Source organism: Notolepis coatsorum, assembly GCF_963971535.1.
Source record: "Notolepis coatsorum genome assembly, chromosome: 13".
In the NCBI taxonomy this organism is placed as follows: domain Eukaryota; kingdom Metazoa; phylum Chordata; class Actinopteri; order Aulopiformes; family Paralepididae; genus Notolepis; species Notolepis coatsorum.
Window position 1 is genome coordinate 95,852,146 of NC_140177.1, and position 26,670 is coordinate 95,878,815.

Below are 26,670 nucleotides of genomic sequence, written 5' to 3' on the forward strand. Positions count from 1 at the left end.
TGACCGGGGGGTTGCTAGCGGTGGCCGGGCTGGGTGAAGAGCTTGCTGCCGATGCATCTTCAGTAACGTTAGCGTCAGTCTACCTTTGCTGCCTGCTGGAACAATGACATTATTTTTGGTAGCTTTGCCGTCTCCTGTTCGGCTTTCGCTCTCATCTTGTTTTTCTGAGCACCGCGTGGGTGTTTGCGCTTCATTTTTACCGACAATGCAACTAATGAACGTTAAATTAGCAATGCTTACCGCTTTGTTTTGAACGCTGCCCAGCCAGCCAATGAACATTAGTTATCAGCCGGCTAGCCCTATCGCAGGTGAGCAAATAATTATTAGAATGATACACATGACGGGGTGCCTAGCAACATAGAAGGGAGGCGTCCATGCTTTCTACAACGGAGTTTGGCGATTTGCGAATCTGATTGACCACTTGCCCACTTCCGCGTCGAACAGCCTGCAAAGCACCTGGCGTTCTATCGCCATGCTCTAAGACAAACTCTAACCTTAACCAACTTCGAAAGAGTGCCTAAGCTTAACCGTCGAAAGAATCTATCGCCATGCTCTAAGACAAACTCTAACCTAAACCAACTTCAAAAGAGCGCCTAAGCTTAACCAGTGTAGACACTTGCGGTCCCACGATTCTTTTTCTGTCACATGACCAGAAATGAATCGCCGAACTCCGTTGTAGAAAGCATACAAGCAGAAGGGAGGGGGCCCCGCCCTCTGCGCCCTGTTCCCGTTACGAAATCTAAGAGGATAGCCTGCAGTGGGGGCGGGGCCTCCTAAGCTCCGGGGCTCCCCCGCACCGTGGGGGGTGCGGGGGCCTCCGCTACGCCACTGGTACTGTGTCTGTGTTGGTGTGGGTAATGAGGAAAATTGAACAATGAACTTTCAGTTGCCGTGTGTAATAAAGTTGACAATAAAGTAATCTTATTGGTGCTTGTCACACTACTTTTATAATATTTTATTTTCAGCTTTTATAGTTTCACAAACACATCAAGACAAATCACAAACACAAAGAAAATAAAAAATAAATAAAAAGAACACAAACAGTATGTTGCCAGACACTGTCACATCAATGAACAAACATACACCATGTCATAATTTATACACTAAGGACGCAAGGGGCTGATTCTCTGACATATATACACACATTACATATATACACATACATATACACATACATATATATATATATATATATATATATATATATACATATATATATACACACATACATAGTAGTGTTGTCAAAAATATCAAAAGGTCGACACATATCGATTCTGAATACCCAAAACTGTTTCAATACTCATTTCCCGAAATATCGACACCTAATCATTAATAAAAAAGGAAGTTGCATTGTTCACTTCAATACCCGCAATAGTACAGCAGTCCACACACACACATGTGCATTCAGTTAAGTCGGAACATGACTGCAATACAAACAGTTCAGCCCGTCAGGCACATGCAACACAGACCAGTGTTTACATCTGTCTGCCTGAGAAAACACCATGCTCTGCAACAAAAACGATTGAAGTGAGATGAACAGTTATTTCCAAATGTATGATCTAAAGATAAACAAAGGGTTTCAAAAGTGCCATATCTATCCTCTCCTACAGTACCAGAGAGAAGCTGAGGAGAACCAACCAGCAACAGAAGCAAAACCTATAAAAAAAAATTATAATTTAAGATTGAACCTTTTTCCCTGTGGTATCGAAAATGGTATCGAACATCGATACCCCCCAAGGTATCGCATCGAAGCTCGAAATTCCACTATCTTGACAACACCAATACATAGTACAGAAAATACACAGGAGGACATTGAGAAGCACTTATGTTCTAGCTAAGCATTCCAAAAAGGGACCCCATATCATTTCAAATTTGTTCAAGGTCTCAGACCTACTGTGACAGATGCTTTCCAGCTGCAGAGAGGAGACCATCTCAGTGAGCCATCTTTTAAAACTTGGAGACGACGTGTCTTTCCATTCCTTCAGGATAATTCTTTTGGCCACAGCCATACCAAACATCAGGGCCTCGTGCTCATTGTAAGGTAATTCCGCAGTGTTAGCTGAACAGCCGAGTAAAGCTAGAAGGCAGTCTGGGGCAATCTCTCTTTTGTACGCCTTGGTATACCAGTCAAAAATGTCTACCCAGTACTTAAATAGCTTGGGACAAAACCAAAACATATGTGAAAGATTACCCTCTGCGAACATGCAACGATCACAGAGAGGCGATACAGAGGGATAGATTCTATGCAGTTTGGTTTTAGAGTAATGTAGTCTGTGAATGACCTTAAACTGTATAAGTTGGACTCTGGCATTAATAGAACATTTATGTATCCTGCTAAGTCCCTCCTCCCACATCTCATCAGAGATTTCCATACTAAGCTCTGTGGACCATACATCTTTAATGTGGTCGGAGGAAGCCATAGATTGGACAGAGAAATATGAAACAAAATCAGAGATCAGGTGTTTTGAAACTGGTGATCGGCTCATGAGATTATAAAACTGGTAATCAGCAGGACATGTCTCAAAGTCTGGGATATTACTGCGGACATAATTTCTAACCTGCAGGTAACGAAAGAAGTGTGAGCTTGTAAGATTAAACTTAGACTTAAGTTCGTTAAATGAGGCAAAGTGACGATCAACATATAGATCTTTGATAGTGGCCAGTCCCTTTCCCTTCCATAATGAAAAAACAATATCAGATTGACCAGGGGGAAAATTATGGTTATCACATATTGGAGCATATGCCGAGGTTGAAGGTACTTTGAAAACCTTTTTGATTTGACTCAGTATTCTCATGAGTTCCGAAGGATAAAATTGTTGAGAGCCATCTTTTTAATCGTATCACACTTAGAAAATAACATTGCAGGAAGAGAGCTTTTTAGGTTCACATGCGCCTCCATGTCTAGCCACCTGGGGGCGTCCATGGCTACTGTAGCATCACCTATGAAGTAATCTTGCCAGAAGGTCATGGCCCTTGCATTAGCAGCCCAGTAGTAGTGCTGGAATACCGGCAGGGCCAGCCCCCCCATATGCTTTGGCTTCTGCAAGTGTGCTTTTGAAATACGGTGTGCTTTATAGCCCCAGACAAATGGCAGAAGTATAGTGTCTATCTAAAGAAAGAGGCAGTCAAAAAAATAGGCACGCTCTGAAAAAGGTAAAGGAACCTGGGGAGAACCACCATTTTTATAACATTCACACGCCCCACCAAAGACACTGGCAAAATTCTCCAACTCTCCATATTTTTCTTCAATTTTGAGACCATTTCACCAAAGTTCAGTTTAAATAGGAGTTTGGGATCCTTTGGTATAACTACTCCCAGATAGGTGAAGTGGTCATATTCTATTTTAAAGGGTAAGCTGTCAGTAAATGAAGAGTCTAGGCTCCCTGAGATGGGCATGAACACACTTTTCTCCCAGTTAATGGAGTAACCAGAGAAAGTACCAAACTGCCTGATTAAATCTAGGAGGCATGGGACGGAGGAGGCAGGATCAGCAAGATACAGAACCACATCATCCGCATATAGCGAAATACGGCTCTCATACTTTCCCAACTTTATTCCTGTGATGTTGGGATGACTCCTGATACTGATAGCCAGGGGTTCGAGGGCTAAATTGAACAGTAAGGGACTAATACAACATCCTTGTCGGGTGCCGCGATGGAGTGGGAATGAGTCAGATCTATCAGAATTGGTAAGAATGGAAGCTCTCGGATGAGCATACAACATTTCAATAAGAGAACGAAACCAAAGCGCTGGAGGACACTGAACATATATTTCCATTCGATCTGGTCGAATGCCTTTTCAGCGTCAAGTGATATGATCGCCGGCTTAGTGTCCTTTCTTTGGTTAGAGTACAATATGTTTAGTAATTTCCGAATATTAGAAAAAGCAAGCCTGCCAGGAATGAATCCCGTTTGGTCGGAGTGGATGAGAGATCCGACATGCTGAGCCAACCTAGTGGCCAACACCTTGGCAACTGTCTTTTGGTCAAAATTTAACAAACTTATAGGCCGTAACCCTGCTGGATCAATCAGTCCCATCCCTACCTTTCTTGAGTAAAAGGCACACATTTGCTTCGTAAAGGGAGTCAGGGAAGACATTATTAGTGATAGAATGTTGAATCATTCTAAGAAGTAGAGGGGCCAAAATGTCACTGTAAGCTTTATAAAACTCCGCCCCATACCCATCCGGGCCAGCGGCCTTCCCGCTAGGGAAAGACTTTATTGCACTTGTTATTTCCTGCAGGCTGAAATCAGCATCTAGCTCATCCCTTGCCTTATCACTAAGCACTGGCATATCAATATTGTCCAGGAAGCTCTCAACCTCAGAGTCTGGGGCATGGCATCTAGAGGTATAAAGGCCAGTATAAAATTATTTAAAACGGTCATTTATGTCAGCAAGCTGCCCGATATAGATTTGATATTATGAATTGCCTGGCTGACCTGTACACCCCTCTGCTGCCTAGCCAACAGTCTGTCTGGTTTATCACTTAGTTCAAAGTGCTTCTGTCTGAGTTTAAGGAGGAGGGTACTAACCTGCTTGCCCAGAATAGAATTGTATTCATACTTCAATTTTAAAATGTTATTTAAGTCCATTTGGGATTGTGATAGTCTGTAAACCTGCTCCAGCGAGGGGAGCCGTGCCTCAATCTCAGCCAAGCGCTTACGTCTTTCTTCATAAAATATAATGTGCCCTCTCAATACCACCTTAAGAGACTCCCATAGTGTAGCGTCGGAGACATCACCGGTATCATTAGTCTCCATAAACTCAATGAGTCGAGATCTCATTTGATCCCGAAATGCTTTCTCCGAGAGCAAAGAGGGGTTGAAGCGCCAACTGTATCGTGTCTGTGGCAGTGCCAGCTTTACCAACATAGTGATTGGCGCATGATCTGAAATAAGGATGCTATGATATTTAGTTTGCAGCACACTAGAGATAAATTTAGCATCGACAAGAAAATAGTCTATTCTTGTATACGATTTGTGGACGTGGGAAAAGAAAGAATAATCCCTGTCTGTAGGGTGCTGCAATCTCCATATGTCAACTATGTTCATAGAACGCATTAAATTGTTTAGTACTCCAACGGAATTAATGGTCGGAGGCGGACGAGTGGACGTACGATCAAGATAGGGATCTAGATAGCAATTAAAATCTCCACCTAAAATCAAGTTGGTGGTATTCAGATCAGGGATTATGTCAAATATTTTACGAAAAAAGCTTGGGTCGTCAATGTTAGGACCATAAATATTCAGGCTTGTTATTGGTAGTGAATTAATGCTACCAGACACCATAACACATCTGCCTCCGGGGTCGGAGACTACCGTGGTCATTTGAAATGGGACAGATTTACTAAATAAAATAGCAACTCCTCTTGCTTTGGAAGAAAAAGCAGATTGGTACACTTGTGACACCCAGTGCTTCCTCAGGCGCCTCTGTTCCGTTGGAGCTATATGAGTCTCTTGTAAAAATATAATATCTGCAGACAATGTTTTCAAATGAGCAAATACTTTTCCCCTTTTAACTGCACTACCCAATCCTTTAGTGTTCCATGACACCATCGTAATAGGCTTCTCACCCCCCGATATATTAACCCCTTGCGTCATCACGACCAAGTGATAACAATCTTAATACAAACAGCATGGTATATGAAGTAAATTTTAATCCATTGATCATCCACCTTCTTGAAAGAGACTTCAGATACAAAAATATAACAATAAGGACTGGCAACACAATAAACCCCCCCACCCCCCCACCGCCGCTTACCAAAACTGAATGGCAAAATCCCCATATACTCACGAAGACAGCTGGGCAAAAGAATAGGCATCGCATTGCACCGGTTAACATTATAGTTACCAATACCTAGACAGCTGTCCCTCCACAACTCAGTGGATGCAAAATAATAAAGTGTTCACACGTGTCTTATGTTGAATAGTCAACAAATCAGCTTATATACAGTCAGCTTGAGACCGCCAGCATGGGACCAGGTCCATCAGTTGAGAGAGTCTTGGAAAAGCGCACAGCCTCCTCCGGGGTGCCAAACATTGTGACAGTAGAGTTGTGCTCGACGTGCAACTTGGCTGGGAAGCGCAGGCTGTATTTCACATTTGCCTCTCGGAGGGTCTTCATCACATCACTGAAGGCTCTGCGCTGGGTCATCACGTCCGCTGTATAATTGTAGTAAAGAGGGCAGTGCTCGCGGCTGAGACGCAGGACCCGGTCCTTGTCTTTGTCGTGGTGCATCTTGGCGATAATGGTGCATGGTTTCTCCCCCTCAGCGGGCTTGGCTAGCAGGATACGATGGGCTCTGTCCACTTTAATTGGCTTGGTGAAGTTTTCACTGCCAAGTAGTTGCGAGACCAACTCGCTCATAAAGTCAGTAGGCCTTCCCTTCTCCTCGCCCTCTTTGATTCCCACGAATTTGAGGTTCAGCCGGCGGGACCGGCCCTCTAAGTCGTTGAGCTTAGCCCTGAGTTCTGTGTTTTCCTTCCATTAGGATTTTTGGGATTCTTCCAGGAGTTTCAGACGCGCGTCGTGGTCGTTCACCGTCACTTCTATCCCTGTCACTAGCTGCTTCACGCTGTTCTGCTCGGACTGCAGGGATGCCAAAGTGGCTTCAAACTTGTCCAAACGGGATGTGATAGAGACTCGGGTCTCGTCCATCGCTTTCTTCAGACTCTTACCCTGACTTTCAATTGCAGCCAGAATAGCAGCGCTGGCAGTGTCGTCAGATGTTTGGGCTGCTGCTGCTTGTCTCGTAGTGGCCATTGTTTGTCGTTTGCCAGCTGCGGTTGCCTTTTTTTTGTTTGTTTGGCCCCTTCCCATCGGTAAATTCCATAGAATCTCAACTTTCCACGGCGGTAGTGTTATATTTAGTCTGTTGATACTTTTTAAAGCAAACTGTTAGATAAACGTGTGTTTTTTATACAAAATTAGAGGTTGAGGAGGGAGCTCAGAAAAATGCGACTACTCCATTCACCGCTCACTAGCGCCCCCCTGCTTGTCACACTCCTACACAGAGAGTTGGATGACGTTCCACTGCTCTTCTCTGTCAAACATCTCTGTCCAAACAGGAAGTAAACTAACCGATGCTACCTTTAACATATTGAATAAATAATATTAGAATTTTTTCCCTCATATATATTTTGTCTCCTTTATAAATAAGAGCTGGAAATTAGTTCAATCATTTAATTTAACACCATCTGTGTAGCCTTGGTTATTCACTGTGTCGATGAATGCAGCCATAAATGTATTATTTCCTTACGTAGAACAGACATAGAATTATAGTCTGTTTCCTTTTCACTGCATACATTTACATGTTCAGACAAGCTTAATTGTATTGGTTATTAGTAGGGGTGTAACGGTACGTGTATTCATCCCGCGAATTTACGGTACCGCCGTCACGGTGCGGTACGCGCAGCCATACCACGAATACGCCCCACAGCGCACACACGCGAGTCACACATGCAGGCACTCGCGAGGTCCGTGCAAGAACAGCGCGCGTGGCCGGGCACACAGAGTCAGACTTCAGAGTGCCGAAAGTGCACGGAGAAAGGCACGTACATTGGAACAGCTGCAGGGTCATTACAATTTTTATTTTTTTTATCCACGTTTTCTCTCATTTTCTATATTTTCTCCCATCCCAATTTCGTATCATCCAATTCAACCCTCCCCTGTCACGAACGCTGTTTCTTGCCTCCCACAAGCCGGCTGCAATGTGGACTAAGTCATACATAGCACAAGTCCCCTCCGGTACTTGAGGTAACAGCAGTCGCATCTTTTCACCTGCGCAGCTCGATCTCTCAGTGGCGAGGAGTAACGCGTGGGAGGCTCACGCTGCCCCCGACACTTCCTGATTCTACTGCGCAGACGCACCAACCGACCTGTAGGAGTCGCTGTCCACAACGCCCGATCCCCACCCATCAGTTTCCCACCCCCTAATACGGCCAATGTGTATTAGTATGAACGACCAGCTAAACTGAAAGCAATGTGGAGCGCTGGGCTCGAACAGGCAAGCCCAGCGTCTCCGTCATTCGTGGCGAGCGCCTTGTAATGTATGGCCCATCGGGTCATTACAATTTTACAGTTTTCTTTCGTTTTCTTGTTTGCCCAATAACGTTAACCAAATTAAACCAATGGAAAGACACACACACGCGGCGCCGACACACACACACACACCAACAAACACATCAACATTCTCCCCCGCCGGACTCACAGGCACAGATCATCAAATAAAAAAAAGAAACATACTTTTCCGGACAGATCATCTGAGCTCCTCTCCAGTTGAACTGTCTGCTACTGTGTTTAAATCCAAATAATCCTCTGCCATTGTTGTAACATGTCATCTGTTCTCTAGTATTCAGCCTCGTCGTGAAGTTAAATTCTCTCTAGAAGTGAAACTGAAACTTATCAAGGATAAATTGTTAAAGGGGTAGTAGGCAAGTGGATGCCTGAACACAGAATGACACCAGTATCACTGACAACCACGGCAAGCCTATAGAAAAAATTTCTATTTAATAATAATTATAATAATAATTATCATAAATATAATATATAAAAAAAAGAAAATAATAATAATAATATTAATTATATTAATAATAATTATTATAAATATTTTTTTTCTGTTGTACCGAACTCGTACCGAACCGTGACCCCAATACCGAGGTACGTACTGAACCGTGGCTTCTGTGTACCGTTACACCCCTAGTTATTAGTGATACTCTGTATGACACCCAATCCAACGTAATTGGGGCATTTTCTTTCAAACTAATTTGATTGCAGATGCCTCGAATTGGTAGGCCTACACATTTTTGCCCTCTTGGGCAGAGGTGTTTAGCAGGCGTAGAGACAGCTAGGCGTAGGAGTGTGGCTGCTTGTCATAATTATACTGTTATGTCTGTTTTCCCTTCTTCTTGCTATTCTTCTCTTTCTTCCCTCCTTCCATACCTCCCTCCTTCTCTCTCTCTCTCTCTCTCTCTCTCTCTCTCTCTCCCTCCCTCCCTCCCTCCCTCCCTCCCTCCCTCCGTGATCCTCCCTCCTCTGGTTATAATCAACATGGGATCCTTCACACTGGCCCTATTAGCATCTACTGCATATTAATCAGCAGACCAGCAGAATATTCCACTCTAGCTTGGCTGGCTTGGACGTCGGCCTACTCTCTCACTCTGCCCGCATGTGCCATGATAGAGGGGATCAGCACAAGGGGCTAGCTAAGGTCAGACTCTCTCCAAGACATCTGCTGTCTTCGGCGTGTCCTTTCCTACTGCTTTGTGTTTTCTCGTTCACTCAACGCATCGCTGCTTGTTGGCTCTGTTACTTACTGATAGCGCTGCTGCCTCTCGTGTGTACACACAGGACTTTCAGTTCGGAAACTACGTTTCAACCCGGGAGATGAGGTGATAGTCCTTGCTAGCATGAATGATGCCTGCTACATACTATTTATGTGTGTCTTTCCTGTGTTACCTTTGTGTGACATGCCGGCTTGGCAGTGCTGGCCACTAGCCCATCTCTCTCACTCTGCCCCACATGTGTAGAGAGGGAATGGGTATAAGGGAGTACCAAAATGCTGTTGCATTCCAGTTCTAGACATCGAGTACGGAGTACCTTGGAAGTGTATATGCATAGAATATAATTGTTTTATTGCTAAGTGCATTTTTACATAGGCATTTGTCCTCTGCATTTAATGCACCCTGAGGGCGGGATCCACTAAGAATGGATTGTGCGGTGGAAATTGCACCCTTAACTGTGCAGGGTTTGCGTGCGGTATCTGCGTGTGTGGTTTGCGAGCTATCCACAAAGGACATTGCACGGATGAGATACCAGCGCAGACACGCCCATGGAGTTTTTCCCTGATCTGCTCCAGCGTTCACACCAACAGCAAACTGCACCATGCTCCACTTAGTTACCACCTTGTCTATGAAGACGGTAGGTGCGTAGCGTTAACTGCTCTGTGCAATTGGCGCCAGGCTTTGTGGATTGGGAGCATTTTTGGACGAGGCTCATTTGCATAGAAAGGGGACATGTTCCGTCCATATTACCTTGTTTAAATACGCGATAATTGCACCGGATGCAATGCTGACGGAACGCAGTTAGCACCTCATTTCACCCATTGCGCGTCCTCTGTGGATAGCAAACTGAGTTTCTATGAGGCGCCGTTTGGGACAAAAGCCTGACTAATACAAGACACCGCCTATCCAAAGCCTGAATTATACAGGACACCGCCTATCCAGTTATCCTGCGCGACCCAGTTGGTCCGCGAGAGAGGGTCAGTTGGTGCGCCGATTGGGACAAAAGCCTGTCGAATACGAGACACCGAGGTCCAGTTGGTCTGCGCGCGCCGACATGTTTTTTCGAATACAGACACGAGGTCCAGTTGGTCTGCGCGCGCCGACATGTTTTGTCGAATACAGACACCGAGGTCCAGTTGGTCTGCGCGCGCTGACATGTTTTGTCGAATACAGACACCGAGGTCCAGTTGGTCTGCGCGCGCTGACATGTTTTGATCCGCGCGCGCCTACAACTTTTGGTACGCGAGAGAGGCCCAGATGTCCGGCGAGAGAGGCCCAGATGGGTCCGCGGGCCACCCAGATGGGTATCGCTCGCGGACCAACACTTAAAAGAATAAAGTGGTGTACTCCTTAATTTATGCACTTACAATCACCAGAAAGGCTTTCAAAATGCCATGTTGGCCTCAATATTTTCAAAACAAATTATATGAAAAGGTTATGAAATGAACAACATAAACAAGAATGTGATCAAATATGTAATAAAAACGGAGCTCAGACTGTATCTGTATTACATGTCATATATGTTATGATGAATTGAAAATGGGGGACCCGGACGTAAACAAGACGAAAGTCTTTCTCTGGTCTGCATCCCCTTAACAATTGTATGTATTGTTGTACTGTACCCATTCTGCAATCTGTTTTCAATCAATCTATCTCAACGCATACATTTGATCGTAGAAATCGTGACGTCAGAGTGTCTTCGATAATGTTGGGGGTCCTTAATTCCTGTATGCGAATTCTTCATCATGCAGCACTATCATCATCATCCGTATCAACTAACATTACAAGTACATTAGAGGAGGAAGTTGGACACATGTTTCATCATTAAATGTCAGCAGATAATCAAAACTAGCTAGTATGATGATTGCTAACCTATAGCTTAAAAAAAAAACGGTATGCCCTGGTGTATGTGACTGACAAAATAAACCTTAGTAAGGCAAGTATCCCTTTACTTGAAGTGAACAAAGTGCTTCTCATGTACTCATGTGTACAAGTTCATATTATGGTCTACAAATGGTAATGTTAGTATATTAGTATACTAGTATTTAATGATGAAACATGTGTCCAACTTCCTCTTCTAATGTACTTGTAATGTTAGTTGATACGGATGATGATGATAGTGCTGCATGATGAAGAATTCGCATACAGGAATTAAGGACCCCCAACATTATCGAAGACACTCTGACGTTACGATTTCTACGATCAAATGTATGCGTTGAGATAGATTGATTGAAAACAGATTGCAGAATGGGTACAATACAACAATACATACAATTGTTAAGGGGATGCAGACCAGAGAAAGACTTTCGTCTTGTTTACGTCCGGGTGCCCCATTTTCAATTCATCATAACATATATGACATGTAATACAGATACAGTCTGAGCTCCGTTTTTATTACATATTTGATCACATTCTTGTTTATGTTGTTCATTTCATAACCTTTTCATATAATTTGTTTTGAAAATATTGAGGCCAACATGGCATTTCGAAAGCCTTTCTGGTGATTGTAAGTGCATAAATTAAGGAGTACACCACTTTATTCTTTTAAGTGTTGGTCCGCGAGCGATACCCATCTGGGTGGCCCGCGGACCCATCTGGGCCTCTCTCGCCGGACATCTGGGCCTCTCTCGCGTACCAAAAGTTGTAGGCGCGCGCGGATCAAAACATGTCAGCGCGCGCAGACCAACTGGACCTCGGTGTCTGTATTCGACAAAACATGTGAGCGCGCGCAGACCAACTGGACCTCGGTGTCTGTATTCGACAAAACATGTCGGCGCGCGCCAGTGGAGGCTGCTGACCAAATTTTTAGGTGAAGCACAAATTATTATATTATATTATATATTAAATAATATTTTTAAAACATCCCCCACTGTGTGTCAGTGGTCAGTGGACACAGATGAAAACATATTAACATTAGGTGACAGCGGACCTGACCAGATGAAAACATATTAGGTGACAGCGCACCTGACCAGATGAAATCATATTAGGTGACAGCGCACCTGATCAGATCAAAACATTTTAGGTGACAGCGCACCTGACCAGATCAAAACATATTAGGTGAAGGTGACAAGGAAGCCACAGACTCATACCCCCCCGACACTCAACTAACCGCCTCGGACAGTCCTTCATACCAGTGGCCATCAGGCTCCACAACAGTGGGCAGCGACTGCTGCCAGACATCGACCTAGAACTAATAGGAACCCAAGTAGGACAATAACACTACCTTATGCATATACCTTATGTGGATACTGTGATACTGTGAATAATGAATATTTCAGTTAGTTAGATAGTAAATTATATTGACCTATTTGTTTACACTGCTTGTGTTGTTTTCACTACCTGTACCCCCCCCTTCCCCCATGCTGCTATGATGCCTGAATTTCCCCAAGGGGATCAATAAAGGAATATCTTATCTTATCTTAAAAGGAAAGATGAAATTACCTACCTGGGTTCCATCCTATAGAGGCAAATCTTTCCTGTGACAAAATGGGATCCAATGTAATAAAACTAAGTCAACCAACGAACTAGATTCCTGTACCGGATCTCCTCTGGTAAACAAGAATACCTTGAAGACTCTAACAGGAGCACTCATTCAAGGGTACTACGACTATGCTTGCACCTCATGGTACCAAAGCACCTCAAAGGCACTAAAAACAAGATTACAAACATCACAAAACAAACTGGTCAGACTACTGCTTGACCTTACTCCTAAAACCCACCTCACCCCTGTCCACTTTGACAACCTAGGATGGCTTAGAGTAGACGACAGAGTACAGCAACTTGCAATGGGCCTGGTCTACAAGATACACTACACCACTAAGATACCCATGTGCATGTCGAAATACTTCCCAAAGGTCAGTGAATACCACGACCACAACACCAGAGGGAGTTCCACAAATCATGTTCAACCCAGATAAAAAAAAAAAAAAAAAAAAAAAAAAAACGTTTTTTTAATAAAAGAATATAGTCATAACTTAGAAATTAGATTGCATAGGTCTATGAATCGATATCGCGATTCTGTTTCGATTAATTGCCCAGCCCTACAGTGTGTACAGTAAGTTAGCTTGGTGATTATCATTGTGATGTAGGCTAAGCTGCCTAGCTACTGTTAGCATACAAGCACTGTAGCCTACTTACTTTTTCATCCACAACGTTTTTTCTGATCCAGATGCATAAATCCACTTCTTCATGTTGCTCAGTTGCTGGTTTATACTTCGGTCCTAATGTTGGCGCAAAGTTTAATTTAGCCTGACTTGTTATAGCTGTACAGCTTACTAACTACTAAACAACAACTTTCTCATAGTCTCAACTTTCACATAGTCAAAATGGGTCCAGCTGCATGTGAGGAGGATAGGTTTAGCTCGGGCCAATCTCAAGTTTCTCAAGTTTCTTTATTAGTTGTCATACAGAAGTACAGAATAATTTTATACAAAATGCTTCTTTATGTTACATTTTGTATAAAAGTATTCTGTACTTCTGTATGACAACTAATAAAGAAACTTGAGAAACTTGAGATTGGCCCGAGCTAAACCTATCCTCCTCACATGCAGCTGGACCCATTTTGACTTTGCAATGCAGAAATCTCTGATTGGATTTGCAAGGCTGCCAATCATATTCAACCTCCGTGTATTGGATGTCAAGGGCTGTCAATCAATCAATCCTCCATTCAATGGCAAGAGTTTAACTGCACAGACCGTTCTTAGATGAAGTTAATAGCCTATTTTGATTCGCTGTTATTTATTATTTATTTAACAATGGGTCACACCTGTGAAGTTTTCTTCACGAATAATTACTGCAGGCAATACTGCAGTGCAGGCCTGCTCAGAGCTGTCAATTTTGGCCATTTTTGAAGAAAAAAAAATTCACTGGCATTTTTTTACAGATGAAAACATTTATAATAAAAAAATAATAATAATAATTAAAAAAAATATATATATATATATATATAGTTTTTTATTTATTTATTTATTTTTTTATATATAGGTATATGTAAATTAATAATAATTATGAATTATGAGTGAATTTGTGTTTCACGTGTTGTCATAGAGAAACCTCCACTGGCGCGCGCAGACCAACTGGACCTCAGTGTCTCGTATTCGACAGGCTTTTGTCCCAATCGGCGCACCAACTGGCCCTCTCTCGCGGACCAACTGGGTCGCGCAGGATAACTGGATAGGCGGTGTCCTGTATAAGTCAGGCTTTGGATAGGCGGTGTCTTGTATTAGTCAGGCTTTTGTCCCAAACGGCGCCTCATAAGTTTCAGAGCTATATGCACTGGCTTTGCGTCAGAAAAAGTCATGCAAACCCTTTGTGGATCCCGCCCTGAGTCTTCAAGTCAAGTCAAGAGTTTTATTTGTCACGGCATACGAGTATACAATGAAATGCGGGTGGTCTTGCCCGCAACGATGTGCAATACAGTGGTACAACATATAATAGAATCCAATACAAAAAACATTGTGCAATAACAGGTAACAGGTAACATGGTGTGACATCTCGGTATTTGTACATAGTTATTTACAGAGCATATAGGACATGCTAGGTAGCTTTGGTAGTGCAATACACTGTTACTGTTGCTAATACTAATTTAAAGTGGCCTTTCCTTTTGGCAATAAGTGTGGGTGTGTGCGGCATGAGTGTGTGCCCGCTCATGTTAAAGTGTTAAAGTGGCTGCTAGTGTGTGAGCGTGCACAGCGTGCGTGTCGTGTGTGTGCTCATGTGTGCTTATGTGTGGATAGTTCAGTGTTCTGTGGTACTCAATGTTCATTGTTCAAGACTCTGATGGCCTGGGGGAAGAAGCTGAGCCTAAGCCTCTCTGTCCTAGTAGCTGGGGTTCGCAGGCGTCTGCCTGACCTCAGCAGCTGAAACAGGCTGTTATTGGGGTGGTGGGGGTCTTTCATTATTCTGCAGGCTCTGGATTTGCACCTCTTGTTGTATAGAACCTGCAGGGGAGGTAGTGCAATACCCGTGGTACGCTCGGCTGAGCGCACCACTCTCTGTAGGGCCTTCTTGTCCTGTGCCGTGCTGTTTCCATACCAGGCAGTGATGTTTCCGGTCAAGATGCTCTCTACAGCTCCTGAGTAGAAGGACTGGAGTATCTTCCCCGATACTCTGAACTTCCTTAACTGTCTCAGGTGGTAGAGGCGCTGTTTCACCTTCTTTACTACTGTGTCTATGTGTGTTGACCATGTCAGATCCTCTGAGATGTGGACCCCCAGGTACTTAAAGCTGCTCACTCTGTCCACCAGTGGCGTCGTTAAGGCCCCGGATGTTTTTCTCCTAGCCCCGGACAAACAAAAATAAAAAATTGTTTAAATTTTTTCTTTATTTTTTTTACTTTTTTTTTTTTTTTAAGATGTCAGCATCCCCATTGTCTGTGCTGAATGTTTGTTAGTGTTTGGTATTTTCTTTTGGTTTTTGGTACTTTTAAACATCCATTTTTAGTAAGTAGTTTTCATTTGATCCTATAATCTTTTCATTCACCGATTTGTGGACTTTTTTTTAGTGTCCTGAAAGGCGCCTTATAAATCAAATGCATTATTATTATTATTATCATCCAGGAGGGAAAATACACTTAGTAGGATAGTAGGGACTGCATCTCTGCCTGTCCTGACCAGGAAACACTTTGCAACTGTGATCTCCTCTGGCAATAGTTGGATATTGTAATGTGTGGCGAGGGGTTGCAGCAATTCCACTGAGAGAAAATGGTCTGAGGCTGGATAACATGCCTGTATGCCTCTCATAAGTTGTTATCCAATCATGAGAACCTGCTCTCAAGCTCTTGCAGCATTCTGTCGAAGACTGGATAGAACAGTCTCTGTCTCAGCTGATCTCCTGAGCTGAGGTCTGAGCTTGTGCCACAAGATGACTCAACTACATACTCGTCCATCCTTTTCTGCTTCCTCCTTTGGCTGGTAGTATGTTCCTCAATCCAAAGGCCATTACATATGTATATAATGAAACACACAATACAGTTTTTTTTTCGATAGCTTAAGCATGATTTTGAAAACGGGGCCCGGTGTTTCAAAACACACAATTAGCACAACCACACACAATTATCAGAACACCTCAGATCCTTTGCTAAATTAAACATTTGTCAAAACCATACACTAATTTATAAAAACTACATTTTGTTACCATATGAAACACACGTTTCATATGACTTAATTCTGTTTGAACCAGTTACACACACTGCTGTGCTTAACCTAAAACACATTTAGCAATTCTACTTCTCAGTGATTAGAGTACTGTAAGTGAAGTACGCAGAGAATGTGCAAATATACAATAAATTCACCAAACACTACACAAGACCAATGCTGTAGACTGATGAAAATATGTTGTATTGTTTTGCAAAAAGTGTGAGGCTGACATTGTGCTTATAGGGGTGCAAATCTGGGCCTATGTTTTGCTCCTTGAGTGTAAGGTTTTGATAATTGTGTAATACTTTTGATTTGCGTGTTTATGCAATTGAAGAAAACTGTAAAGACTAGAGATGAACTGTTTATTTCTTTTGTACATAGGCTGTGCATATGTTTGTTTGTTTGTTTATTTGCTTATATGATTCTTAACTGTGTTTTTATTTTGTTATTGGTGTATATGTGTGTATGTATGTACAGTATATATATATATATGTATATTTGTACTCCTGTTGGGGCCTCTTGGACCAGATCAATGTTTTATCTGGCTAAATAAAGGTTAAATAAATAAATAAGAAACTGATGATTTGGTCCTGTTAACTTTGAATTTTCTATGGGGACTTCCCAGATCCCTCTCATGGACATGGACCTCACTTTGAGAACCTCTAATGATTCTAGTTCTTCAGTATTCATATCTAATTACTCAAAAAGTGCGTATTTCTGTGTTTAAAAAAAAACACCAGTACCTCAACCTCCTCCCGGTAGGCCTTCTCGTCGTTGTCCGAGATCAGCCCCACCACCACCGTGTCGTCTGCGAACTTCACTATGGAGTTGGAGCTGAACTTGGTGAGTTTGAATATGGCTACCAGCAATGTCATTGGGGACATTGAATCCCTGTGTTGTGTTGATTATGGCTCAATGAAGTGATAGGGTAGCATTCCTTATTTAAGCTATATTTTCCTGGGGCTGAAATTAATACAACACAAGGACTCAATGTCCAAAATCACTGGTGGCCATATTCAAACTCACTCACTCTCAATAACAGTCAAACCAAATGAATGTGTGCAAAACTGTTGGCATGGGGCTCAGGCCTTTTCTTTTTTAATAGTACTATTTGAATGGACATTCTGCCCCATCTTAAATGAGACAAAAGATACATCAATACACAGAGTGTCAGAGGGAGTGTTGTGTATGATAGGGCAGAGGTTGCAGAGTCCAAGACTGTCTGTATCCCTGTGTTCCCCTGCTCTCTCACTCTAGCTTGGCTACACCGGACACCGGTCCACTCAGGCTTTTTCTTAATTTTTCCACTTTGTTAGCGCTGTTGACAGCGTGTCAGAGTGTGCAGGGATTGTGGTTTTCCACATCTACACTCTGTTGTGAGGAATGCCTGTGTACCTGACCAATCCTATGGACATGTCCTCATGCCGTCAGTGAAACCGACACAAACCAAAATGTCAAGAGGTGCATGAAGCCTATAAGGCTGTGAGACATACAGTGCAGCATACGGACGGACGCCTGCAACCTCACACAGAACTCCTTTCACACGCGAGTCGCACAGACTGTATACGTAAACAGGTTAAGCGGATAATCAATACATGTAAAATATGCGTATTGGGGTTGCAAAATGTAACCGTGTTCCTGAATCGATCATTGATCATGTTAACGATCAATTAATCGATTAATTGTAACTAAAAATACCAAATTTACCATAACAAATATGTTTGTCATCTAAATGTGTAGTATTCTTATTATCATACCATACTCGTTTCCTATGCTTTCTTGTTTTTAGCTCTATTGATTTAAATTTTTTAATGTTCTTATGTACCTTAGTTACTATTGCTACCATGTATGTATGTATATGTGTTTCATTTCATGCTAGGTTTTAGTGAGTCGTTCCATATCTTACCCATATTGGGGAAAGTCTGGGAGTGTTGCATATCTGGATTTTATGGTGGTTTTGTTTTTGTTTTTGTTCGGTTGATGTTTCTTCTTGACTGCATGGGCAGCCCATGGGGGCAATGCCTTGTGATCGCGGGCTATATAAATACATTTGATTTGATTTGATTTATTTCGACAGCCAAATTTTGCATTGGAATCACAACCTTGCATGGCATATGAAACATATAAAAACGTAGAGGCCTAGACATTAAAATACATTTGTGTCTGCTTTAATAATAATAATTATAAATAATTCATTACATTTATATAGCGCTTTTCTAGAGTGCTCCCCAATATGTAGGGTGGAAATTGCCTCCTTCCTTCATCGCCACTGGTAGCACCCAACCTGGGGCTATGCAGGCTCAATGGCTGCCATACACTGGCACCAGGCACACATCACACTACACAATGGCTGAACGGCACAGGAGACAGGGATTGATATCATATCAGCCAATTAAGGGGAAGGGATGATTAGGTGGCCTTGATGTCAAAGACCTGATTGGGAATTTGGCCAGGAACGTCAGGGAACCCACTACTCTTTGCGATAGGCGTCCTGGGTTCTTTAACAACCAAGATTCAGTCAGGACCTCGGTTTAGTGTCTCATCCGCAGGACAGATGCTGCTATGTGGCTACAACTAAAACTATTTAAAACTTCTCGCCACTTAAATCAAAAGCATCTATTTAACGAAATAAAAAAAATTCCAAGCACTATTATATATATATATAACATATATACTGTATATACAGTATATGAAGCAGGTGCATCATTTGCCGAAATCCTTCACCGTCAACGATACTGATAGGCATCGTGTCTTTTTTGATAAATGTGCAGACTGACTGGGTTATGTCTTCAGCTCGCTGTGGGTCGCAGCTCAAGATGGTCCCACACAACGCTTCTCTTCGCCCGCAGGTTGCAGAGGGTTTTTCCCCTCACTTCTTCCAGACACAGAGGTGGTTGCCTCTGTGTCATAGTTATTTTATACCCTCTATCTGTTCATTGAAACATGCTTACACCATTCTACTGACGGCTACAATGTAATAGGAGACAGACAACACATTGTTTGATCGAGTACATGTCACGCATTCGAGTAGATCCTTAACGATCAATCAATCGATCTTCCATTAATTGTTAACATCCCTAGTACAAATAAGAGGTGCATAGCAGTAAATGGTTGAGTGATTGTTGTAAGGTGTGCCAGAGTCCGTGTGGGGCAGTTAAGAGTAGAGAGTAAGAGCAGTTAACTCCAAACACTCTTCCAATGATTGTGTTGAAAATAACACAGACCGTGTTGATAACTGTGAACTACTGTTTTGCATTTCCTTGATGTACAGTAGGTCTGGCTGGGCTGGATGCTGCCCGGTACTCTGTTACACTCAACGCTCGCAAGCCACGGTAAAGGGATGCGGATAAGAGGGTAGCAAAAATACTGCATAACATTTTTTATTAAGACATGCCACAGTGAAGGGATACAGGCCTAAGGGGAGTAGCTCGGGTCGCATCCCATTTTCAGACATGCCACGTTGAGGGAAGGGGGATGCGGTGGGGCGTAGCCTGAGGTCGCATCTCATTTTCAGACATGCCATGGTAAGGAGGATGCAGGGAGGGTGGGGGGGGGGGGGGGGGGGGGGGGGGGGGGTAGGGGGTTGGGTAGCCTGAGGTCGCATCTCATTTTCAGACACGCCACAGTAAGGGAATGGGGATAAAGGGCGGCTGAGGTCACATCCCATTTTCAGGCATTTGGTAGCCTTTTCACCCGGAGGCTTATTTAGTCTGCTGCCGGGACTCTGTGTTCCCTCGCTCTCTCTCTCTGTGTTCTTTCCGCCCTCTTTCCTTTCGCAGACAGCAGAAGGCTCCAGGGACAGTGTTTCAGTGAAATAGAACTCATGGGTCTGTGTGTATAAATCAGCTAAGAAAAGCTGTCGTGATCTAGGAGCAATATACTATATATACTGATAGGGCAGTGGTGGTCTAAAGGTTAGAGAAGTGCACTTCAGTTTCAGTTTAAACTTTATTTGAACAGGGATTGCACATATTAATGAACATAAAGTAAATGTGTGAGACAGTGTTAGCCAAAGCACATTTTCAACTGTTGTCCCTGGGCCTGGTGTTAAAAAGCAGCTAAAAAGAAAGCATAACATATATGGCATACAGGTTTAAACACCTAATGTTTACCTTACACCCCACCGTTTACGCTTCACTGATTCGCTGAACAGGTAAACCTGTCTCAAAGCATTCTATTCTAGGAAACCTTGTGAATATGAGCCTGGGTGTTAAGACTTTGATGTTGTTTACTTCCAGCAGACACCTAGGATGAGCGAGGTAGCGATGGAGAACTGTAGCGTGGGAGGTAAGGCCTGGTCTGATATGGGCCACTGGAGACTTTCCTCGAGGATCAATCGGTCCCTTTGAAGTGCTGTTAAAAATCCTATTATATTAGAATGCCTAAGAACCTTAACGAAATCCTCTGACAATAAAAGCTAAACAGAAAATCGTCAAACGAGGTGATGCTGTAACTCGGGAGAAGCAGCAGGGTTGGTCTGTCTGTAGTGGGGAAAACACACCTCACTATAGGAGAATACAGTTGAGACTTGAGTATTCCTGGGTGGGGGGGGGGGGGGGGGGGATGTCTGTCTAATGTCTAATGTCCTTTGTGTTTGTGGTGTGTTTTATTTGTTATTCTTATTTGGTATATTTGTATTTTGTATTTATTAGTTAAGTTTAGATCTGTATTTCTTATTTCTTATTGGTTTGTCATTATTATTATTATTATTATTATTATTATTATTATTATTATTATTATTATTATTATTATTATTATTATTATTATTATTATTATTATTATTATTATTATTATTATTATTATTATTCTTGTTACTGTTGATGTTGATATTGTGTTGTTTGTTGTTTGATACAAAAAAAGAGAGTATTCCTTTAGAAAAGGCCACAGTCACCCGCAAACCGGCGATGTGGCATCTGTTTGACCATGTGGGAACGTATAGCCCCTCTCTCTGCTCTCTCTCCCCCGCCAGCTGGAGCCGCCGGCCCACCGCCGAGGCGAGGGCAGCTGCCACAGCCGGCCTGGGCACCAGGGTGGGTAGAGGTGATTGCGTTGGCATCACCCGAGACCCTGCTGACAAGTCAATCTATAATGTTTATCCCTCACAGAGCCACAGCCTGCAGGCTCCAGATTTCAGAGGAGCTCTTCTTAATACTTTGTGGAATGTAATTTGGAACCCACTAAAATTCCTCCTCGGAACTCTCCCTCTCAGCGTAGATAATTAGAAAACCATATGGCGCAGCCACCACGTCCGACGCTAGCCGGAGTGTGCTGAGCAGTGAATCAAAATAAAGTTATGACTGCTGAGAAGTCGCTGTGCAGCCTAATTATCCCACATAGGGCTGTTTGCTGTGCGATCGCACTACTTTTGTGGATGATATCAGAGTTGATCTATCAATTAACCATTCATGACTGGATGCTACATTAATTGGTGGGATGTAATTTGGAACTGGCTCAAAAAAAATTCTTTATACACTCCTGTGTAGATACTTGAGAGATGGTGCTGTGAAAATAGTGTGAGCCCTACAGTATAGGTGAGCACTATAATAATAACAATGATAATGTAATGTGTTGCTGTGGTCTGCAAGCTCAGCCCAAAATCTACTCTCTTCTTAAGCACTCAAAATGTGAAACAAGGATAAAATATGCATTTTGGACTGCTGACAATAGTTGGAGAGCTAATGGCTTCAGAACTTGAGAACAGTTAGGACTGTCTGACTCTTAATGCTAAACACTGCACGGTTGCTGCTGCAGTGGGATACTACACTACTTTTACATTTAGTCATTTAGCTGACGCTTTTATCCAAAGACTTACAAGTTTTGTACAACAAGACAGCAGGAAGGGTACAACTCTATCAGCTGAGTAACAATGTTCATGAAAGTGTTGAGTGCTATAGTGTAGGTTAGTATATTAGGACAAGTGCATGACAGTAAGGTTAGTTAGGGTTAGTGGTTTTGTCCCCCCTTTTTTTCATTTCAGATAATGACACTACATACCATCAATACTATTATCACTATTATTACTGAATGATTGAATTCTGCCATTCCACTATTATTACTATGTTCTACTATATAGCCATAGTATGTACTATGATATAATATAATTGTTATATTGTTATAAGCTACTATTATATTATATTTTGTATTGTGTTTTCTGGCTGTCCCCATGCTGCTTTGACACCTGCATTTCCCCAAGGAGGTTAATAAAGGAACACCTGACTTGACTTGATTTGGATTAATTTGAATGAAAATTAGATCTCAAGTTGATCCAGTGCCCTGCCGCGTGGCACAGACAAGACATGGGGCCAATCTTAATACAGGGAGCATGGAATAGAGTTGAGCTTTGAGAGGTGCACGTCCATTCTCACTCTCTGAACTGATGACATTGTCCTCACATCACACAGGAGGTGGGAGGTTATCTAAGCCTGTGGTTGTCAACATGGGGTCCAGGGACCCCCAGTGGTCCTTTGGAGGGTTCCGGACGGTCCCAAGAAAAATTTGGGATAGTTTGATTTCACTATTTCACACAGGCAAACAGGAACGTGATACAAGAGTGACTATTCTGATCATTATGTTTCACTGTCTCCACTGTCTCAGTTATAGAATGCTAAATTGTCTAAACAAATATAACAAACACAAGTCTCCACAGACAGGGGTCCCTGAGACTAAATCTTATCAAATAGGGGTCTGCAGGCTAATGTGTAGAAATGTGGGGATCCTTGACGTGAAAAAGGTTTGAGAACCACTGATCTAAGCAAACTTTATGTATAATAAAACACAAGATATGTGTGCCCTAATGAGCGCTCAATGAAGCCACTCCTGTTGCCAAAAGAATGTCTAACATGCGTATAAATAATTATACTATCGAACTACAAATGTATTACATGGCCCATACTAGCCCCCAAACAGCATTGCCAACTTCAACATCTAAGCCTTTTTTCTTTCATAAGTCAAGTCAAGAGTCAAGAGTTTTATTTGTCACGGCATACAAGTATACAATGAAATGCGGGTGGTCTTGCCCGCAACGATGTGCATAATACAATAGTAATATATAATAGAATCCAATAGAACGACATTGTGCAATAAAACAGTAAACAGAGTAGGGCATGTCGGTATATGTACATGAGTTATTTACAGAGCATGGTAGGACATGCTAGGTCCTGTGGTAGTGCAATACACTGTTAGCTACGGATGAGGCACTGGGTCTTTATGTACATGCTATATTATACAATCTCAAGTTATACTATACTATTCTTAAAGTGACCTTTCCTTTTGTAAAGTGGCCTTAAGTGTGAGCGTGTGCAGCATGAGTGTGTGCTTGCTCATGTTAAAGTGGCTGCTAGTGTGTGAGCGTGTACAGTGTGTGTGTTGTGTGTGTGCTCATGTGTGGTTGTGTGTGGAGAGTTCAGGGTTCAAGGCTCTGATGGCCTGGGGGAAGAAGCTGAGCCGAAGTCTCTGTCCTAGTAGCTGGTGTGCGCAGGCGTCTGCCTGACTTCAGCAGCATGAACAGGCTGTTGTTGGGGTGGTGAGGGTCTTTCATTATTCTGCAGGCTCTGGATTTGCACCTCTTGTTGTATAGAACCTGCAGGGGAGGTAGTGCAATACCCGTGGTACGCTCGGCTGAGCGCACCACTCTCTGTAGGGCCTTCTTGTCCTGTGCTGTGCTGTTGCCATACCAGGCAGTGATGTTTCCAGTCAAGATGCTCTCTACAGCTCCGGAGTAGAAGGACTGGAGTATCTTCCCAGATACTCTGAACTTCCTTAACTGTCTCAGGTGGTAGAGGCGCTGCATCGCCTTTTTTACGACTGAGTCTATGTGTGTTGTCCATGTCAGATCCTCTGAGATGTGGACCCCCAGGTACTTAAAGCTGCTCACCCTGTCCACGGTAGCCCCATTTATCCTCAGTGGTGTGTGTGTCTCCTGCTGTCCTCTCCTATAATCCACGATTAGCTCCTTGGTTTTACCAATGTTCAGGAGCAGGCTGTTGTCCTGGCACCAGCGTTCCAGTACCTCAACCTCCTCCCGGTAGGCCTTCTCGTCGTTGTCCGAGATCAGCCCCACCACCACTGTGTCGTCACTTCACTATGGAGTTGGAGCTGAACTTGGCCACACAGTCATGTGTGTATAGTGAGTACAGCAGGGGGCTCAGAACACTGAGCCTCCTCCACTGAATCCTCCCAGGGCGCCGCTGACTTGTAGACCATAATATTAGGCCAGGCCTCAAGATAGTGCTAACTACTATTTCTCATGGAACAACGGATTTTCCTCCCAAATCTACCTGGATTTCCCAATCATTAGAGCTGGCCTGACTCATGCCTGCCTAAAAACCTACATCCTCTACATTTATCTCCCTCACGGACAAATTGAATGGCTGCACTCTCCACACGATTACATCCTGAATCTCGCATTCCTTCCTTTGATTTACTCTGGGCTGTTTAACTCAGCTCTTATTTCTGACCAGCAAGCTGGCCTCATAACTACATCCCCTCCTACAGCTCTTCTCTCTGACAGGCAGGCTGGCCTCAGCACCATCTACATCCCCTCCTACATCTCTTCTCTCTGACCGGCAGGCTGGCCTCAGCACCATCTACATCCCCTCCTACATCTCTTCTCTCTGACCGGCAGGCTGGCCTCAGCACCATCTACATCCCCTCCTACATCTCTTCTCTCTGACCGGCAGGTTGGCCTCAGCACCATCTACATCCCCTCCTACATCTCTTCTCTCTGACCGGCAGGCTGGCCTCAGCACCATCTACATCCCCTCCTACATCTCTTCTCTCTGACCGGCAGGTTGGCCTCAGCACCATCTACATCCCCTCCTACATCTCTTCTCTCTGACCGGCAGGCTGGCCTCAGCACCATCTACATCCCCTCCTACATCTCTTCTCTCTGACCGGCAGGCTGGCCTCAGCACCATCTACATCCCCTCCTACATCTCTTCTCTCTGACTGGCAGGCTGGCCTCAGCACCATCTACATCCCCTCCTACATCTCTTCTCTCTGACCGGCAGGCTGGCCTCAGCACCATCTACATCCCCTCCTACATCTCTTCTCTCTGACTGGCAGGCTGGCCTCAGCACCATCTACCATATCCTACACATCCCCTCCTACACGTCTGTTTCTTCTATTGCTTCTATAGTTGAAAGTGGTTCATGCCATTCTGAACTGTTGACTGTTATTTTTCTCTCTAAAGACTTTCACTATCTGCCCTTGGATGTTGTTTTCAATTATGGAGATACGCTTCCATCGATTCTGCAGGCAGAGCCTCATGAGTGATGTCTCAGAGAACAAAGGGATGGCAAGGGCTTTAGAACTCCCCCTCAGGGTGAACCTTGACCCTTAAATGTAGTCCCACGAACACAAAGAGAGGTTAACAAGAGGTCTTTATCTATGTGAGAGTATGGCTGCCTGTAATGATTGGTAACCACTTTCAAAAGACATGCATCAACATGTGGGTTGCGTAAATGACACTGCGGGTCAAAGGAGTAGAGTAAAATTTGTTCTATTCTTGTTATTGGTCCAAACCTCAGTTCAAACGTAAACAGAAAGGCAGGCCCATCAATAATAGCTGAAATACATTATAGTCGTCTCACCTTTCCAACATACTGTGGGTCAGATCCCATGTATTCCTCCAGCACGAAAAATTGGTTCCAAACCCATCCTCTCTTCACTCGTTGGACTCCTGTCCTCCCGTGTCTTCTCAGCCTCGCCCGGCCCCTATGTGATGTCATCGCCGTGTGTGATGTCACAGCCTTAGTTGCTGCCCTGCCTCTCACCGGCGTGACCTCCCCTAGAGACGCCATGTCCCCTTTACTTCTGACCCCGCCCCTCTGGCGCTCCCTACCCATCCTGCTCTGGGGCAGAGCCTGCAGGGGGCTCTGGGTGCTGTAGTCCAGTAGGAAACAGGAGACCACCAGCCACAATGACAAGCAGTCCCTCGTGATCATCGGGGAGGGTCGGTGCGGAGGTGGTGGGACGACAAACTGGCTTTACTCCCAGGATAGTAAAAAAGCTATCCTAGCCTGGAGGAATGCATTAAGGAAAGCATTTAGTTCCAATATTATGGTCCTCCTTAATGATTAAACAAACGGCATCCATTAAGTCAGAGCTCTCATTGAGGTACATGAGTTTTTGGAGGACATTATATTGGGGGACAGGTACGGTACAAGATGTTGGGTCATAACCATAAGATATCTGGGTTTTAGGTCCAAAGGCAACGATTAAAGCAGGTTGAAATCTGATGTCGTCTTGTAGAT

At 43.5% G+C, this 26,670-nt stretch overlaps 1 protein-coding gene across 1 annotated transcript in view; it reads right to left on the reverse strand.

The window, feature by feature from the left end:
• cdh12a (cadherin 12a) overlaps positions 1-26,465 on the reverse strand; it is a 483,846-nt gene extending 457,381 nt beyond the window's left edge. The window contains exon 1 of the mRNA XM_084328112.1: positions 26,008-26,465. Within this exon, the coding sequence (XP_084184238.1) occupies positions 26,008-26,361 (354 nt within the window). The 5' untranslated portion in view covers positions 26,362-26,465. The remainder of the gene's footprint in view (positions 1-26,007) is intronic.
• Between the last annotated feature and the right edge of the window lie 205 nt (positions 26,466-26,670).